Source organism: Paramisgurnus dabryanus, chromosome 5, assembly GCF_030506205.2.
Source record: "Paramisgurnus dabryanus chromosome 5, PD_genome_1.1, whole genome shotgun sequence".
In the NCBI taxonomy this organism is placed as follows: domain Eukaryota; kingdom Metazoa; phylum Chordata; class Actinopteri; order Cypriniformes; family Cobitidae; genus Paramisgurnus; species Paramisgurnus dabryanus.
The window spans coordinates 27,306,987-27,323,261 of record NC_133341.1 but is presented as its reverse complement, the minus strand read 5'-3'; the positions used below and the strand labels follow the sequence as shown (position 1 = coordinate 27,323,261).

Below are 16,275 nucleotides of genomic sequence, written 5' to 3'. Positions count from 1 at the left end.
GAAATGAGAGGCTTGCCACCAGCAAGTAGTCTACTCTCAAGCCCAAGTCTTAAAAGTCGCCATGAAACGGAAGTATCAATTGCCAATCAATTTTCCCCGTGGTGACGTGTATCCGAGTAAAACCGGTCTCTAAAATGAAATAAGGCAGGGCTGGATTTGAATTTGTCCATCAAGATCTGATTGGATTATTTGAAGTTGGGTCGTGTTGCTAATTGCTAATCGCAGCGATATTCTCCCAGACCCCGCCCACCTGCCATACATTATGACCGGAAGTGAAGAGAGATCGTTTTTAGGAGGGGAGGAGATTTGCATTTTTGATTAAAGATTATGAGGGCACAGGAATTTTTAAAAATTAATGAAGCTCACAGATAAATCATTTGTAAAAAATACCACAATATTACAAAACAAATTACAGTTTTTCATTGCGACTTTAATGCTTAATCATAAGAGTTAAATATTGTTGGCTACCAAGTATCTCAAAATGCTTGTTTTTTTACTAATTAGTGGTGTAACGGATCGCAGTTGATCCTTGATCCATACAGATCACGACCCACGGTTTGGCTTGCATGTGATTTGTGGATTTACACACAAATTTAAATAAGGTGAAAGTTGATCATTTGCAAATGCACATTTAAAGATATTTAAGTTCACAGAAACTCTAACTTACTCGCACTGGTGAAGCATATGGAAGAAACGCGTCATTCACAAACGTGCACACAAATGATTAATGTAGGCTATTTTAAAGATCTGATTTTATAAAGTCTCAGTAAGCCGTTGGATGGTTGCAATTAACTATGTGCTGAACACAGGGCGAATCTATTCTCTTTGTTATGAACTTTCCATTGCAATCAAATGAGGATTCCCATGGAGGATGCTTCAAGAGCATCAATTCTGCGCCCAGGAAGGCATAATCGTAGTAGTGTACGATTTAGGTAAATCAATTCTGCACCGGGATGTGCATAAAAGGTCCAGTCAAGTGCATAATTCCCAAAATAACCATCTGCACACTAAAGCTGTGACAGTTTTGTGCAATTAAAGAAAATATATTTAGCATATTTATTTGATCAAACGTGCCTATTATAAGTTCTCCTTAACACTGCCATGATTAATAATTCATGTTCTTGTAACTTATAAATTATTTTAAATTATTGTTTTTTAATGTAAAATTATACTAGATGTAGCAGAAAGGACTTTACGCATTTAACAATTTTATTCTTAATTCAACAATGGTATCGGGTATCGACAGATATACAAAGCCCAGGCATCGTATCAGGACTGAAAAAGTCGGATTGTTGCATTCCTAGCTGCAACTGAAGTCTGCAGGACAGTAGCTCACCAGGGGCAGGTTTGGAGACACCTGCTGTATATTATACATGCTGCTCATGAAGTTTATCTATCACCCTGTAGATTGAAGAGTCTGTCCGCTCTATGGTGATGCGGTACGGCAGTCGTCTGTGGAAGTTGCGCGTGCTCCAGGCCGAACTGAAAATCAACATCCGCCTCACAACCACCGGGAACGCCATTCCCATCCGCCTCTTCCTCACCAATGAGTCTGGTTATTATTTGGACATCAGCCTGTACAAGGAAGACACTGACCCCACCACCGGACAGGTACCGCATGACCAAGAATCCGATCATGAGATGTGCCCACTAAATGCATCTTTCCACTGCTGTGTTTTACTTTTTGTAAAGTACAAAAATATTTTTGCGGTTCTGCAGGTCATGTTCCAGTCATACGGAGAAAAACAAGGTCCAATGAATGGCATGTTAATCAACACACCTTATGTCACTAAAGATCTGCTGCAGGCCAAACGCTTTCAGGCTCAGAGCCTTGGCACCACGTATGTTTATGACTTCCCTGAGATGTTCAGGCAGGTAAGAGATTGAATATTGTTTTGAGTCTCATGTTTTTTACCAGCTCAGGACCCTGCTGGTTTAACTCTGTCTTCTGCCGTCAGGCTTTGTTTAAGCTTTGGGGACCAGGAGACAGCTACCCGACAGATGTATTGATGTGTAATGAGCTGGTGCTGGATTCTCAAGGGAGACTTGTGCAGATGAACAGACTACCTGGAGATAATGAGGTGTGCCATATGCCTTTGCAGAGACGGTGTACTTCAAACCATTTCGCCGTATTCATTCTTTACAGTTATTCATCAATCATACAAGCTTTATGTAAGCCATTTTCATCCTCCCTTTCCAGGTTGGAATGGTGGCCTTCCGGATGAAGATGAAGACTCCGGAATACCCAGAGGGCCGGGATATCATTGTTATCTGTAATGATATTACTCATATGATTGGCTCATTTGGGCCCCAGGAGGATCAGCTGTTTTTACAGGCATCTGAACTGGCCAGGGAAGAAGGCATTCCACGCATCTACATTTCAGCCAATAGCGGAGCTCGAATTGGACTGGCGGAGGAGATCCGCCACATGTTTCAGGTGGCGTGGATTGACCCCGATGACCCCTATAAGGTGAACTAATGCTCCTAAAATCCACCAGCTGCGCCGTTGAGTATTCTTTTACAAACTTGGGTCTAACTCGACCGTGCTGTTTTACCTCTGCAGGGCTTCAAGTACCTCTATCTGACCCCTCAGGATTACACTCTTATCAGTTCCACGAACTCTGTTCACTGTCGCCATGAGGAAGAGAACGGAGAGTCCAGGTCAGTTAGTGATGATTTAACTATTTCCAAGGTACAGAGACCTCTTAACTCTTTCTTTGCCAGCGCTTTTAAAATAAGTTGCCAGACAGTGGTGCGTTTCCTAAACAATGAAACAATTCGCTGGTGAACCACCATAGTACGGTTCATAGTTGGAGAAACAAACTACCTTGTCAAAAGTGTTTCCCGAAAGTAACCATGGTTGGTTCAACAACATAGTTCACGTGGCAGGTGGAGTAGTAATTCGTCTGTTCAAATCGATTTCATGGCAGATTACTGCTGTAAATAATGTACATTGCATTCTCTGTTGTTTATTTAAGTTATTTAATTCATGAGCAAGTTCCCTCTTACTCACTCTTCCCAGGGTTTCCCCAGGGTCTTAATGCTTGTAGGGTTGCACGCATGCGCACCTTTCAAAAACAGCACTTTAATTCTGTTTACAAACTAAAAGATGTAAAATGAACTTTGTTTATATTTAACTCTTTCCCCGCCATTGACGAGATATCTCGTCAATTAAGAGAAAACGCTTCCCCGCCAATGACGAGATTTTCCGTCTTTCCGCAATACCGCTATTATCCACCAGGTGGCGTCCTTCCGCAACTTTTTAAAACCGGAAGTATTGCCCTATGGCAAGCTGCTGCATGTCCGTGTCTGTTTTAAAGATTGCTCTGAATGGGATCTCTATGAAAAATCCGTCATAAAAATGGAATTATCTCTGCTTTTTGCTCAAAATATGGTGTTTTTGCAGAAACCTACCCATATTCAAAAGCTGATTGCAAAAGAACCACTAAAGGTAGGATGAAACGGGTTTTTTTTGTTTGAAAACAGAGGGTCTGTTCTTTCATTTGGTATATTGTATGTTTATATATTTAAAGAAGAACATTTTCTGGAAGGCATTAAACTTTGGTGAAAATCATGAAAAACGCTGGCGCTGGCTCGCAACTTTTTAAAAAAATGCTGGCGGTGAAAGAGTTAATGTTGCTTGTATATTTTGTTCAAAAGCATGATCAATGCTAGTCTACATGTCATAATAACAAGGAACTATGCTTGACAGCTGTAGGTACAACCACACAAGTTTACGAATGTCCGCTGCAACGATGGTTTTGGGAAACACCTGAGTTGTTGAACTATGCTGAAACGACGGAACTTGCAACCATAGTTGGCTAATGATGCTTTTGGGAAACACACCCCAGCGCCAGCATTTTTTATGATTTTCACAAAAGTTGAATGCCTTCCATAAAATGTTATTCTTTAAATATATAAACATACAATATATAAAATGGAAGAACAGACCATCTGCTTTCAAACAAATAAACAAAAATAATGAAATTTTTTAATCCTATCTTCATTTGTTCTCTTTTTGTGACGTTTTAAATATGGGGAGGTTTCTTCAAAAATACAAAATTTTTATCAAAAAGCTAAAATAATAGCATTTTTGTGAAGTACTTTTGCTAGAGATCAGATTCCGACCGATCCTCAAAACATACACGCAGTTTGAAGTGTATGCCTTAAGGGAATACTTCCGGATTTTATAAGTTGGGTAAGAGTGTAAATATGGATTTCTGGGAAAAGTTCTTGTCATTGGCAGGAAAGCGTTTTCTCTTAATTGATGAGTTAAACCATCAATGGTGGTGAAAAAGTAAAATTAGTTGATGCTTCAGTTTTTTAAAAGTTGGGTAATAGCGCCACCTAGTGGATAATAGCGGGAAAAAAATTATTACCGTAAAAACTCATCAAGGATGCGTCATTGGCAGGGAAGCGTTTTCTATTAATTGACGAGATAAATCGTCAGTGGCGGAGAAAGAGTTAAGGACAGCAAGAAAATAACTACTAGCATCTGAAAAAAATGCTTTACTATTTATTAATGTATGTCTTTTTTGTAAAATATTAATTCAAAAAAAATATTATTTTAGCATTAGAAATACTTCTATGATTAAGGTCTTACACATACTACAGGACTTTTGTTAGAGATCTGATTCAGAGCGATTATCAAAACATACACAGAGTATTTACTGTTTTTGGCCTTAGTGGATGCTTCAGTATTTTATAAGTTGAGTAAGAGCGCCACCTGGTGAATAATGGTCATTTGCCGGGAAATGTTGTCTCTTTTATTTGATGAGATATCCAAATATTATTAAAGGGGACAGAGAATGAAAAACCATTTTTACCTTGTCTTTGTTGAATAATGGTAGTCTACCCGCATTCCTGAACACACAAAAAGTTCTAGACATGCTAAACAGCTCAGTCTCATAGAAATTCCTCTTTTAGAAATGTCAGCCAGAAAACGGCCCAATCTGAAAAACTGATTCTTATGACATCACAGGCATCTAACTGCCCCTCCACTTTAAAATAATTGGCTACATTTTTTGAGTGGCAGCAAAGTCAGCCAATCAGTAATGAGATTGCAAGTTAAGCCAATAGGGGGAGCCAAATAGGTGCAAAACCACTTGTTTAAAATCCCTCACCCTAATAGAGCTATCTGAGAGAGGTTTTTAGGAAGCTTCTAAGGCATTACAGACCCAAACAAATTTTTTTTGTCTAAATGTCACATCACAGAACAAGGATAAATACCCCGTTCAATCATTCTATGTCACCTTTAATGTTTTAATAAACTATATTTTTATGAATCCCTCAGGTACATCATCACAGACATCATAGGGAAGGAAGAAGGGCTTGGAGTGGAGAATCTGAGGGGTTCAGGCACCATAGCTGGAGAAACATCTCAAGCTTATAAAGAAGTCATCACAATCAGCATGGTGAGACCTGACATCTGACCATGATATTGTCTGACAGTTTTTAGAAAAAAAACACCTTATGCTAAAGTAGATGTCCTAAGAAATATCAAAAAAATAATCCAGTGTTTCATAAATTAACGTATGGGAAACACTGATAATCTGATAATTGTCTGTAGCCATGCTTCTATTTGCGAAAAAAAAAAAAAAGATTAGCCCATCAAAAGGTTTACAGATATAGCTGATGGAAATGCTTATTATCAATAAAAAAATTTAAATGTTGCCAAAAAACGCATAAAAAACTCAATACCTTAAAAGATAATTCCGGTATTTAACACTTTAAGTCTCATCTCTGGTTTGTTTTGGATGAACTACAGTGATGGACACTGACATTTTGACAATGGGTCGTGTCTTGAGTTTTTGACTCGTTTAGAAGCGTCTCTTGACTGCTTCAGAATGTTCAAAAGTCAATGACCATGCACAAACATGTCATTAAAACAACACTTAACGTTCATTTTCAAAACTGTGCTACTCACCAAGTGGTTCGTGGTGTTCGTTGATGATTAAAAACAAGTTGTGTAGCGAAATACAGTTTCTGTCGTGTTTTATTTGGTATTTTGTAAAATTCCATTGACTTCTCTTGTAAGACTCATTGCTCGCTGATATATCACTCCGCCGCCGGAAACGGAAAAGGGGTCTGTTTACATGTGGTTGTAGTTTTTTTCGCTCGGTTTCTCTCAGAAGGAAATTTTTCCCATATTTGATGGCTCAGTGACCAGCTTTAGGTTTGAAGTTGAGCTCGATTGTGACTGTCTATACGCTAGACACCGAGTTCCGTTCAGCGTCCTTGTACGGCAAAGTGGTTGTCGCCATCAAGTGGTCGGGAGTGTGCTAACGCTTCAGACTCAAATATAGAGCAGAAGTATATACGAAGTTGTGAGGTATCTGAAAAAATAGTTCCACTATAGCAAATAACACGGATTGAAATCATACATTGCGCCAATATATTTGTTTTAAGTGTTGTTTTAATGACATGTTAGTGCATGGCCCTTGACTTCCATTCTGAAGCAGTCAAGAGACGCTTCTAAACGAGTCAAAAAGACACGACCCATTGTCAAAATGTCAGTGTCCACCACTGTAGTTCATCCAGAACAAACCAGAAACTCAGAGACTCAAAGTGTTAAATACCGGAATTATCCTTTAAAAATGGTGCAAAAAATAGTTAGGAAATATTTGTAGTGTCACATGATAGATTTTCATCAACTTTTTACTGTAAGTCACTTTGAATAAAAGCATAAATGTATATGGTTTGGATAATTGAGTTTATACTGTTGCTGTTCTTCTAGGTGACATGTCGTGCCATAGGAATCGGGGCGTATTTGTTGCGTCTTGGACAGAGAGTGATTCAAGTGGAAAATTCCCACATCATCCTGACCGGGGCAGGAGCGCTAAACAAGGTGTGGAATTACAACCTGTTTTCCATTTTACACCTTCAGTTATACCTCACACAAACTTCATCTTTTTTTGAGGATACATAAATCTATGTTAATTCAACGAGTCAGGTCTTGAGTTATTTGAATTTATTTATTTTGTTTTGCAGGTGTTGGGTCGTGAGGTTTACACTTCTAATAACCAGCTTGGAGGAGTACAGATCATGCACAATAATGGAGTGACACACACCACTGTGCCAGATGATTTTGAAGGGGTGCTCACAATCCTACAGTGGCTATCTTATATGCCAAAGGTTGGCTATTATTAGTTTCTTAAACGTGCCTTTTATCTGATTCTGATATTTTCTGACCATAATTTACAGGCCTCTTTGCAGCAACAATATGCTAAAGTGTTCACACCAAAAGTGTTCCTGTAGCTCAATTTGTAAAACATTGTTTAATCATTGCAAAGGCCATGGGTTTGATTTCCAGGAAAAACGTACTGATAAAAATTTGTATAGCTTGAATGTACAGCAATGTCATAACCAGATGCTATGCTATATGATTGTAGCAATAGGCACTTTGTCTGTCCATAATTGAGCACGAAAAAGGGGCATAGCATTGCATAATCAATCACAAAACGAAAAATTTTCTCTGTATGTGTTCCCCTTTTTAGTAGGAGCACAAACAGAGACACATTTCTATGGCTTTCCTTGAGGGATCTGTTATATATTTCTGGTTTTAAATGTCGTCCATGTTTGATGATTAATATTCATAATGCGCAGAACTTTCATTGAATGAGATCTCTGTGTAGGACGTCACAGAAATAGAAATTGTTTTTAAAATAGAATTGTGACGTGTCACATCATGTGTAGTTAGGATAAAGTCGCTTTGGATAAATCTAATGTAGATGTAAGTGTGACAAATATCTGTCATAATATATGTTTTTAGACCAATTAACCTAAAGACTGCACTGATATTTGCGTTTTTCTTTCAGAACAATCAAAGTTCTGTCCCAATCATGCCTCCGACTGATCCAGTGGACAGAGAGATTGATTTTCTTCCCACCAAAGCACCTTATGACCCCCGCTGGCTGCTCTGTGGTCGACCCCATCCCAGTAAGAAACAAGTTATTCTGTTACATACATTTCTTTACACATTATTAAGACCATCACCCAATGTAAGGTTTGTGCTTTAGCTGCCCTAAACTAATAGGACTGGATATCACCTTTTTTATATTATGGTTAATCCTGTAGTATGTGTAAGACTAAGACCTTAATCACAATAGTGTTTCTAATGCTAAAATATAAATTTTTGTTTTTATCAATAAGTTTTCAAATTATATTTTATAAGAAAAGCATAAAATAGTAAAGCACTTTATTTGATAATTTTTTATTCAGATGCCCTTCTAAGAAAGTTTAATGTGCTGAGTCTACCGACTCAAATTTTGGTATGAAAGCACTTCACGAGGTTAAATGGTCTTTGAGACAAATACACAGGTGCTTTAATAAATTTGTTATATGGGACATTTCAGAATGTGACTTTTTTAACATGTCAAATAATCCACAGAATATGTATGTAAAGTTCTAGCTCAAAATATCATATAGAAAATTTGTTATAGCATGTTAAAATTGCCACTTTGTAGGTGTGCCATTTTTGGGTGTGTCCTTTTAAATGTAAATGAGCTGATCTCTGCCCTAAATGGCAGTGCCGTGGTTGGATAGTGCAAATTAAGGGGCGGTATTATCCCCTTCTGACATCACAAGTAATGAAAGCTCAACCTTCTACACCTTGTTTATGAATTTGTCTTTATATTGTAGCTGTGAAGGGAGCATGGCAGAGTGGATTTTTTGACAACGGTACTTTTATGGAAGTGATGGCCACCTGGGCTCAGACTGTGGTCGTGGGGCGAGCCAGGTGAGTTAACTGATTAACACATTGAAGATATTTTGGCTTATCACATCAATAGATTTGAAGTAACTGGTTGTGAATACTGTCCACTGCAATTTCCCAAAGGCTTGGTGGGATTCCTCTTGGGGTTATCGCTGTGGAGACCCGCACCGTTGAAGTTGCGATTCCCGCAGATCCAGCCAACTTAGATTCAGAGGCCAGGGTAAGCTATGACAACTAGTCATGAGAGGCTGTTTACACCTGGTATTAAGATTTGTTTCGATCGATCGGATCATAAGTGGATGAGAGAGACACATTCACGTTTATACCTCGTGTTTTAATCAGTTTCATCCACAGAAATGCATGCCACCATATTTTAACATATGTTCAAAACATATTATTATTACACATTATAGTTTTTTCTCATGTATAGATATTGATCAAACATACTGACGACTTGCATTTTGCATGTCACAGGCCAACCAGAATTTCTCTAGAATAAGAGAGTTGCAAATCACGGTTCATTAAACAACGACTTTTTAAAATCATATTTTTCTTTCAGCTTGTGCAGCAGGCTGGTCAGGTGTGGTTTCCAGACTCTGCGTATAAAACTGCTCAGGCTATTCAGGATTTCAACAGGGAGAAACTTCCACTTATGGTGTTTGCTAACTGGAGAGGCTTCTCTGGAGGAATGAAAGGTATGTTAGCATTTGAAATGTGATTTTCCCAATATTTCGATTCTTTTTTTGCACTCTCAAGTTCCAAATTGTTGTATCTCTGCCAAATATTCTCCTATCCTAACCCTACATTAATTGAAAGCTTATTTATTTAGCTTTCGGATGATGTATACATCTCAATTAAAAAAAAAAGACCCTTACTATTGGTTTTGTGGTCCATTGTCAATTTTGATCTATAACTTCTTTAAGGTTGTTTAATGAGTGTCTTCTCTTTATGTCAGACAAAAAAAAAGACCCTTACTATTGGTTTTGTGGTCCATTGTCAATTTTGATCTATAACTTCTTTAAGGTTGTTTAATGAGTGTCTTCTCTTTATGTCAGACATGTACGATCAGGTACTAAAGTTCGGTGCTTATATCGTGGATGCCCTGCGAGAGTTTGGCCAACCTGTGCTGGTCTACATTCCTCCTCATGCTGAGCTGAGAGGAGGATCGTGGGTCGTGATCGACCCCACCATCAACCTTCAACATATGGAGCTCTATGCAGATCGAGAGAGCAGGTGCACACGGCAACACAGATGCTGTTCGCTTCTGTTTCTCTGGCCTCATCATCACTTGTTTTATTTGATCTGTTCATCTTCTCTTTTATTCTTTAGAGGAGGTGTTCTGGAGGCAGAGGGAACTGTGGAGATAAAGTTCAGGAAGAAAGATCTGCTAAAGACCATGCGAAGGATCGATGCTGTGTATTCCCACCTATCTGAGCAGCTTGGTACATTGTGTAATCTTGCTTAAACAAAAATTGTATTCAAGAACTTTAAAGGGTTAAGTGAAGAAGTTAAATTATATATTTTTTAAGAAATTCTTACACTTGAAAATTGTTATACTCGATAAAGGCAAGCCGGAGTTGCCGGTCCAAGAGCGTAAAGATTTGGAGGTCAAACTGAAAGCAAGAGAGGAGTTCCTCCTTCCCATCTACCATCAGGTGGCAGTGCAATTCGTGGACCTCCATGACACGCCTGGGAGAATGCAGGAAAAGGGCGTCATCATGGTATAAACAAAAAAGTCAAAATAATTTTGCTCTGCACAATGTAACCCCTTTATACACTGAGTGCTGAACTTTCTCAGTACTGTGTGAATCTCATGCTAGAAACAAAGCAGTTTTCTCATGGTCATTTAACTACTGTATATGTTTGCAGGACATTGTAAACTGGAAGAATGCACGGTCGTTCTTTTACTGGCGTCTGCGGCGACTATTATTGGAGGAGGTGGTAAAGGGGGAGATCATGCAGGCCAATAAAGAACTGAGCAACGGACACATCCGGTCAATGCTGCGCCGGTGGTTTGTGGAAAAAGAAGGGACTGTTAAAGTAAGAAGATCCTTTTGTTCACACCCACACACATAGTCCGAAAACTAGTTTCCAGGTTTAACCATAAGATCAACCATCAGACTCTAGAATAAAGAGACACAGTGTGTAAACCATTCAGTGTAGTTGGAAACAGACACACTTTAGCATACGTAGCACAGGTATATTTGTAGAAAATACCAACAATATGGACCCAAAAATCTGTAGGATAATAAATAATTAGTCTTTTTTCTTTAAAAAAAAATATTACCACCATGTCATCCAAAATGTTGATGTCTTTCTTTGTTCAGTCAAAATGAAAATTATGTTTTTTGAGGAAAACATTCCAGGATTTTTCTCATTTAAATGGAAAACACTTAACAGTTTTAATGCAGTTTAAAATTGCAGTTTCAAAGGTCTTGAAACGATCCCAAATGAGGCATAAGGGTCTTATCTAGCCAAACGATAGTCAATTTTTGACAAGAAAAAAAAAAATGCACTTTTAAACCATGACTTCTCGTGTATCTCTGGTCCTGTGACGCGCAAGCGACCTCCCATAATTGCGTAATGACGTGGAAAGGTCACGTGTTACATATATAAAACGCAGATTTGCGGACCATTTTAAACAATAAACTGACACAAAGACATTAATTAGTATCATTCGACACACAAACAACGTCGGAACAGTCCTCTTTCTCCACACTTTTGAACACTGGTGCGTAGTTTCGCATACGTCATCCGTGACCTCTTGACGTGATGACGTATTGCGTGAGGTGGCGCTGGCGCATCACAGGACTGGAGATAGAAGAGAAGTTGTGGTTTAAAACTGCATTTTTTTTCTGCAATATTTCTTCAGCGCCACCTCACGCAATACATCATCATCACTTCAAGAGGTCACGGATGACATATGCTAAACTACGCCCCAGTATCCTTTATTTTGTTAAATGTCCTACTAGGGATGTGGCAAGAATCTCGCGATACGATACATATTACGGTGCATGACCTTGTTTCGTTACATTACGATATTGCAGCCTGGGGCGGTATATTTGGGATATTTTAATAGCATATATTTTAGGAAAACAGTCATTGAGAACACACCACCATATGCAAAGCAAAACATTGGTGGCGGGCGCCTGTACATTGCAAAAAGAAATGGCTTTCTCATCTAGTATTTTTGTCTTGTTTCTCGTACAAATATCTACAAATTCTTAAATCAAGATGTATTTTCTTGATGAGCAACTAGAAAATAAGTCTAGTTTTCAGACAATAAATATCAAATTTAAGTGCATTTGTGTTTATAACAAGCCAAAAGAATCTGCCAATGAGGTAAGAAATATCTTGAAATAAGTTAACTTTTTTCTTAAAGAGCACCTATTGTCCGATTCACGTTTTTACATTTTCTTTGGGGTGTAAGTGTGTATTAGTACATCTTAACAATATGCAAAAGGTAAGTAAATGATGACGCGAGTTATCGTCTCCCACATAAATCTCTTTTCTTGGCATACACCAAACACACAGAGTGTAGGCAACAGTTTTCCTGGGATTGGTGATGTAAACAAGAGCGACATTATCATAATTCCTCCCGCTTCGGACTCACAGCCTGCAAGTTAACTCCTGTTGGCATTGTATTGTGAGCGAATCTTTCAGACATGGTAAGGAGCGTCACATTTCCGGCTGACGTCAGAGGTATTCAGGGCCAATCACAACATACAGATTAGCTGGCCAATCAGGGACACAGAGCTTTTCAAATCTGTGCATTTCAGGAAGAGAGTGAAATCTGGAGCTAAAAAAATGTACTGTATGTACTGGAAAATAATGTGGTTTTTTACCATAAACCATGCAAACACATTGTATTATACAAAATACACAAAATAACGTTGTTTTTTAGCAATGAAATATGTGCACTTTAAACCCTTAATTCAAGAAAAAAAATTAATAACAAATTGGCTTAAATTTTATAATTTTTGTCTAAAAACTAGACTTATTTTGTTAGGTCATTTTATTAATCAAGAAAATAATCTTGATTTAAGAATTTTTCGATATTTACTGAAATTAAGACAAAAATACAAAAGTAAGAAAGTCATTTTTTGCAGTGTGTAGTACTTCCTGTAAGTAGCTTAGGGATAAGAAAAATGCCATCTAGTGGTCGGGATGTAAACTCCAAATGAAACAACAGCCATTGAATCTTTTATGATTTGTATAAAATAATATCGATATTGCTTTTTTTTTTAAGAATCGATACATTGCCAAACAAAATATCAGATACTCACGTCAAGTATCGATTTTTCTTACAACCCCAATTTCTTACCATAAATATATATATAAAAAATCTATTAATCATTAGTAATATGTGTTGCTAATGACTTCATTTGGACAACTTTAAAGGAATAGTCTACTCATTTTCAATATTAAAATATGTTATTACCTTAACTAAGAAGAGTTGATACATCCATCTATCATCTGTGTGCGTGCATGTAAGCGCTGGAGCGCGCTGCGACACTTCGATAGCATTTAGCTTAGCCCCATTCATTCAATGGTACCAATCAGAGATAAAGTTAAAAGTGACCAAACACATCAACGTTTTTCCTATTTAAGACGAGTAGTTATACGAGCAAGTTTGGTGGTACAAAATAAAACGTAGCGCTTTTCTAAGCGGATTTAAAAGAGGAACTATATTGTATGGCGTAATAGCACTTTTGGGAGTACTTCAACTCGGCGCAGTAACACTCTCCTTCTCCCATTATGAGAGGGAGAAGGGGAGCGGATTTTTCAGGCGAGTTGAAGTACTCCCAAAAGTGCTATTATGCCATACAATAAAGTTCCTCTTTTAAATCCGCTTTGAAAAGCGCTACGTTTTATTTTGTACCACCAAACTTGCTCGTATAACTACTCGTCTTAAATAGGAAAAATGTTGATGTGTTTGGTCACTTCTAACTTTATCTCTGAGCGGTACCATTGAATGAATGGGGCTAAGCTAAATGCTATCAAAGTGTCGCAGCGCTCCAGCGCTTACGTGCACGCACACAGATGATAGATGGATGTATCAACTCTTCTTAGTTAAGGTAATAACATATTTTAATATTGAAAATGAGTAGACTATTCCTTTAAAGACGATTTTCTCAATATTGTAATTTTTTTTGCCACTCAGATTTTCAAATAGTTTTATCTCGGCCAAATATTGTCCTATCCTAACAAACCACACAATAATGGAAATCTTATTTATTATGGCTGTCAGATTATGTATACATCTGTATGTCATGTTGATAATTGTTGTCTAATGTTGTTTTTAAGGCATACCTGTGGGACAATAACAAAGTTGTTATAGAGTGGCTGGAGAAACATCTTTCGCAGCAGGACGGGACACATTCTGTCATTAGGGAGAACATCAAGTACTTGAAGAGGGACTACGCTCTCAAAAACATCCGCAGGTATTTTCCAAGAGCCATACATAGCATATCCATATAAGCATGTCTAATAATAATCTAAGCAGATTTGTGATAAGTAAGCAGACATCTTTATAAACATCATTATTGCATATGTTTAGCTTAGTTCAGGCCAACCCAGAGGTGTCTATGGACTGCATCATCCACATGGCCCAGAACATCACTCCTTCACAAAGAGCCAAAATCTGCCACCTGCTGGCCACCATGGACAACTCCACTACCAGCTGATCTTATCTTTACTCATCATCACTAGTACTGTTTAGCTTTCCACTATACAAAGGAAACAACATGGTGTTTAGCATTTTTTTAAATATTGTAATATGCTGAAAATGAAGTAAAAAGCACAAGATAGATACTGTATAATATGGACAGTTTTGGACTGTTCTTGTATCAGGGCATTAGGCAATCGCCTTATACACATGATTTCAAGTGTCCAGGGTTCATTTACTCCACTTAACTTATCATAGCACACAGCTGCTGGTTGTGGCAACTTTAGGATAAACATATGGTATCTTATGCTAGCACTATAGTAGGCCTATACTGTATCCTACACACTTTAGTATGCTCACTGCCAAAAGCTGTATGTACGTGGTGATTTTTGTGGCATTTTTATGGTAATAGCCGACAGATGAATGTACAACAAACCAAAGAGACTGATTTTTAGTGAAGCAGTCGCCAAGTTGGAGTGCACATAAACACTACGTGGTACTTCCTCAGGAATATATGTAATAATTATGCAAAACAAATAAATGATGAAATCACTATTTTTAGAGTATAGTCACAGTATTGTAGCTGAATAAAATCACTGTGCCTTTACAAAAAGGCTTATTTTCATTTATGATGGCCAGGGTTTCCCAGCAAAACCTCTCCAGTTGTGTTTCGAGGGGGGTCCTCCGGTAAAAATCATGCATTAAAATCTGCATTTTTTTTTGAAGAGTTTATATGCTAAAATTCGCATTCTCATGGCTAAATATCATTATTGGGGATGCTTCAACCCGCGGACATGTCAAACAGCCTGTGGCAACAGTATTAAAGGTCCCGTTCTTTCTGTGTTTTTGAAGCTTTGATTGTGTTTAAAGTGTGCAATATAATATGTGTTCATGTTTCAATGTAAAAAAAAACGCGGTATCACACACAATTTACTTATCAGTATACTGTTTTCACTGTCCTCAAAACAGGCTGATGTCTTCTTTGTTCTATGAAGTCCCTCCTTCAGAAATGCGTAACGAGTTCTGATTGTGTAGTTTGTTTAGTGTGTTGTGATTCGATAGCAGCTTAGCAGAGCCGTTAGCTTAGCTAGGACTGATGTATTCCTGTGGGCGGAGTTTAGTCAAAAACTGTTCTAGTGACATCATTAAAGCAGGAAGTAGAGGGCTGTAGTCCAAACCGGCCGTTTGCTTTAGGCTTTGAAAGGCGAATTCTGTTAAAGTATATACATCGGCTTGCAATGAACTTTGACCTTTAGCATTTTACAGGTATTATTTATGCTACATTACACACTAACTAGGGTTTAAAAAATGGGATCAGGAGGAACGTGACCTTTAAAATAGCCCAACTCAGCAGAAAACCCCTGCTTTTATCAATACCTTTTATTTTTACCAGTATACACTAATGAAAAAAAATGATACACTTTTTAAAGCAACACTATGTTGTTTTTTAACCTTTATATAATGTCTCTAAAATTATTTCAGTGATAGAACAACTTTTAACTGGACAAATTGTACTGTTGCTGCAACCTGAGCAGCCTCCTAGCTGCTACAAGCACATAATATGTAATACAAGTAATATTTGTTAAGCATTACACTTCTGTTCGTATGAATGCAATCGCATGTGCTGTTTCGGTAAGTGGATAAATATAATTTAACCCCCGGGGCTGGACTGTACAAGTTTTTTCTGATTAAATAATTTTTTATCAGATTTTGTGCCTTTTAATAGTTTTTGTGTGTTGTTATGAGACCAGAAACTAAGCTCAGTGCCTGTTTTTGTTGGCTGTATCAGGATGTATGTAAATGAAATCCATGATTATGCATAAATAAATAGTTTTTCTATAAATGGAGATTTAGTAATTTTTCTAATTCATAATCTTTGTTAAAAGCCAGTGGC

General features: G+C 37.7%; 1 protein-coding gene across 7 annotated transcripts in view; it reads left to right on the top strand.

Moving 5' to 3' along the window:
- Positions 1–16,224, top strand: part of acacb (acetyl-CoA carboxylase beta) — a 47,452-nt gene extending 31,228 nt beyond the window's left edge. For all 7 annotated transcript variants that reach the window (XM_065250765.2, XM_065250766.2, XM_065250768.2 and 4 more), the window contains 18 exons: positions 1,408–1,611; positions 1,720–1,875; positions 1,959–2,081; positions 2,201–2,470; positions 2,564–2,661; positions 5,294–5,414; positions 6,737–6,847; positions 6,991–7,134; positions 7,818–7,938; positions 8,641–8,737; positions 8,837–8,933; positions 9,273–9,408; positions 9,769–9,946; positions 10,043–10,155; positions 10,280–10,434; positions 10,583–10,753; positions 14,021–14,157; positions 14,274–16,224. In XM_065250765.2, coding sequence (XP_065106837.2) covers positions 1,408–1,611; positions 1,720–1,875; positions 1,959–2,081; positions 2,201–2,470; positions 2,564–2,661; positions 5,294–5,414; positions 6,737–6,847; positions 6,991–7,134; positions 7,818–7,938; positions 8,641–8,737; positions 8,837–8,933; positions 9,273–9,408; positions 9,769–9,946; positions 10,043–10,155; positions 10,280–10,434; positions 10,583–10,753; positions 14,021–14,157; positions 14,274–14,400 — 2,559 coding nt within the window. In that variant the 3' untranslated portion in view covers positions 14,401–16,224. The remainder of the gene's footprint in view (positions 1–1,407; positions 1,612–1,719; positions 1,876–1,958; positions 2,082–2,200; positions 2,471–2,563; positions 2,662–5,293; positions 5,415–6,736; positions 6,848–6,990; positions 7,135–7,817; positions 7,939–8,640; positions 8,738–8,836; positions 8,934–9,272; positions 9,409–9,768; positions 9,947–10,042; positions 10,156–10,279; positions 10,435–10,582; positions 10,754–14,020; positions 14,158–14,273) is intronic.
- Positions 16,225–16,275: the final 51 nt, after the last annotated feature.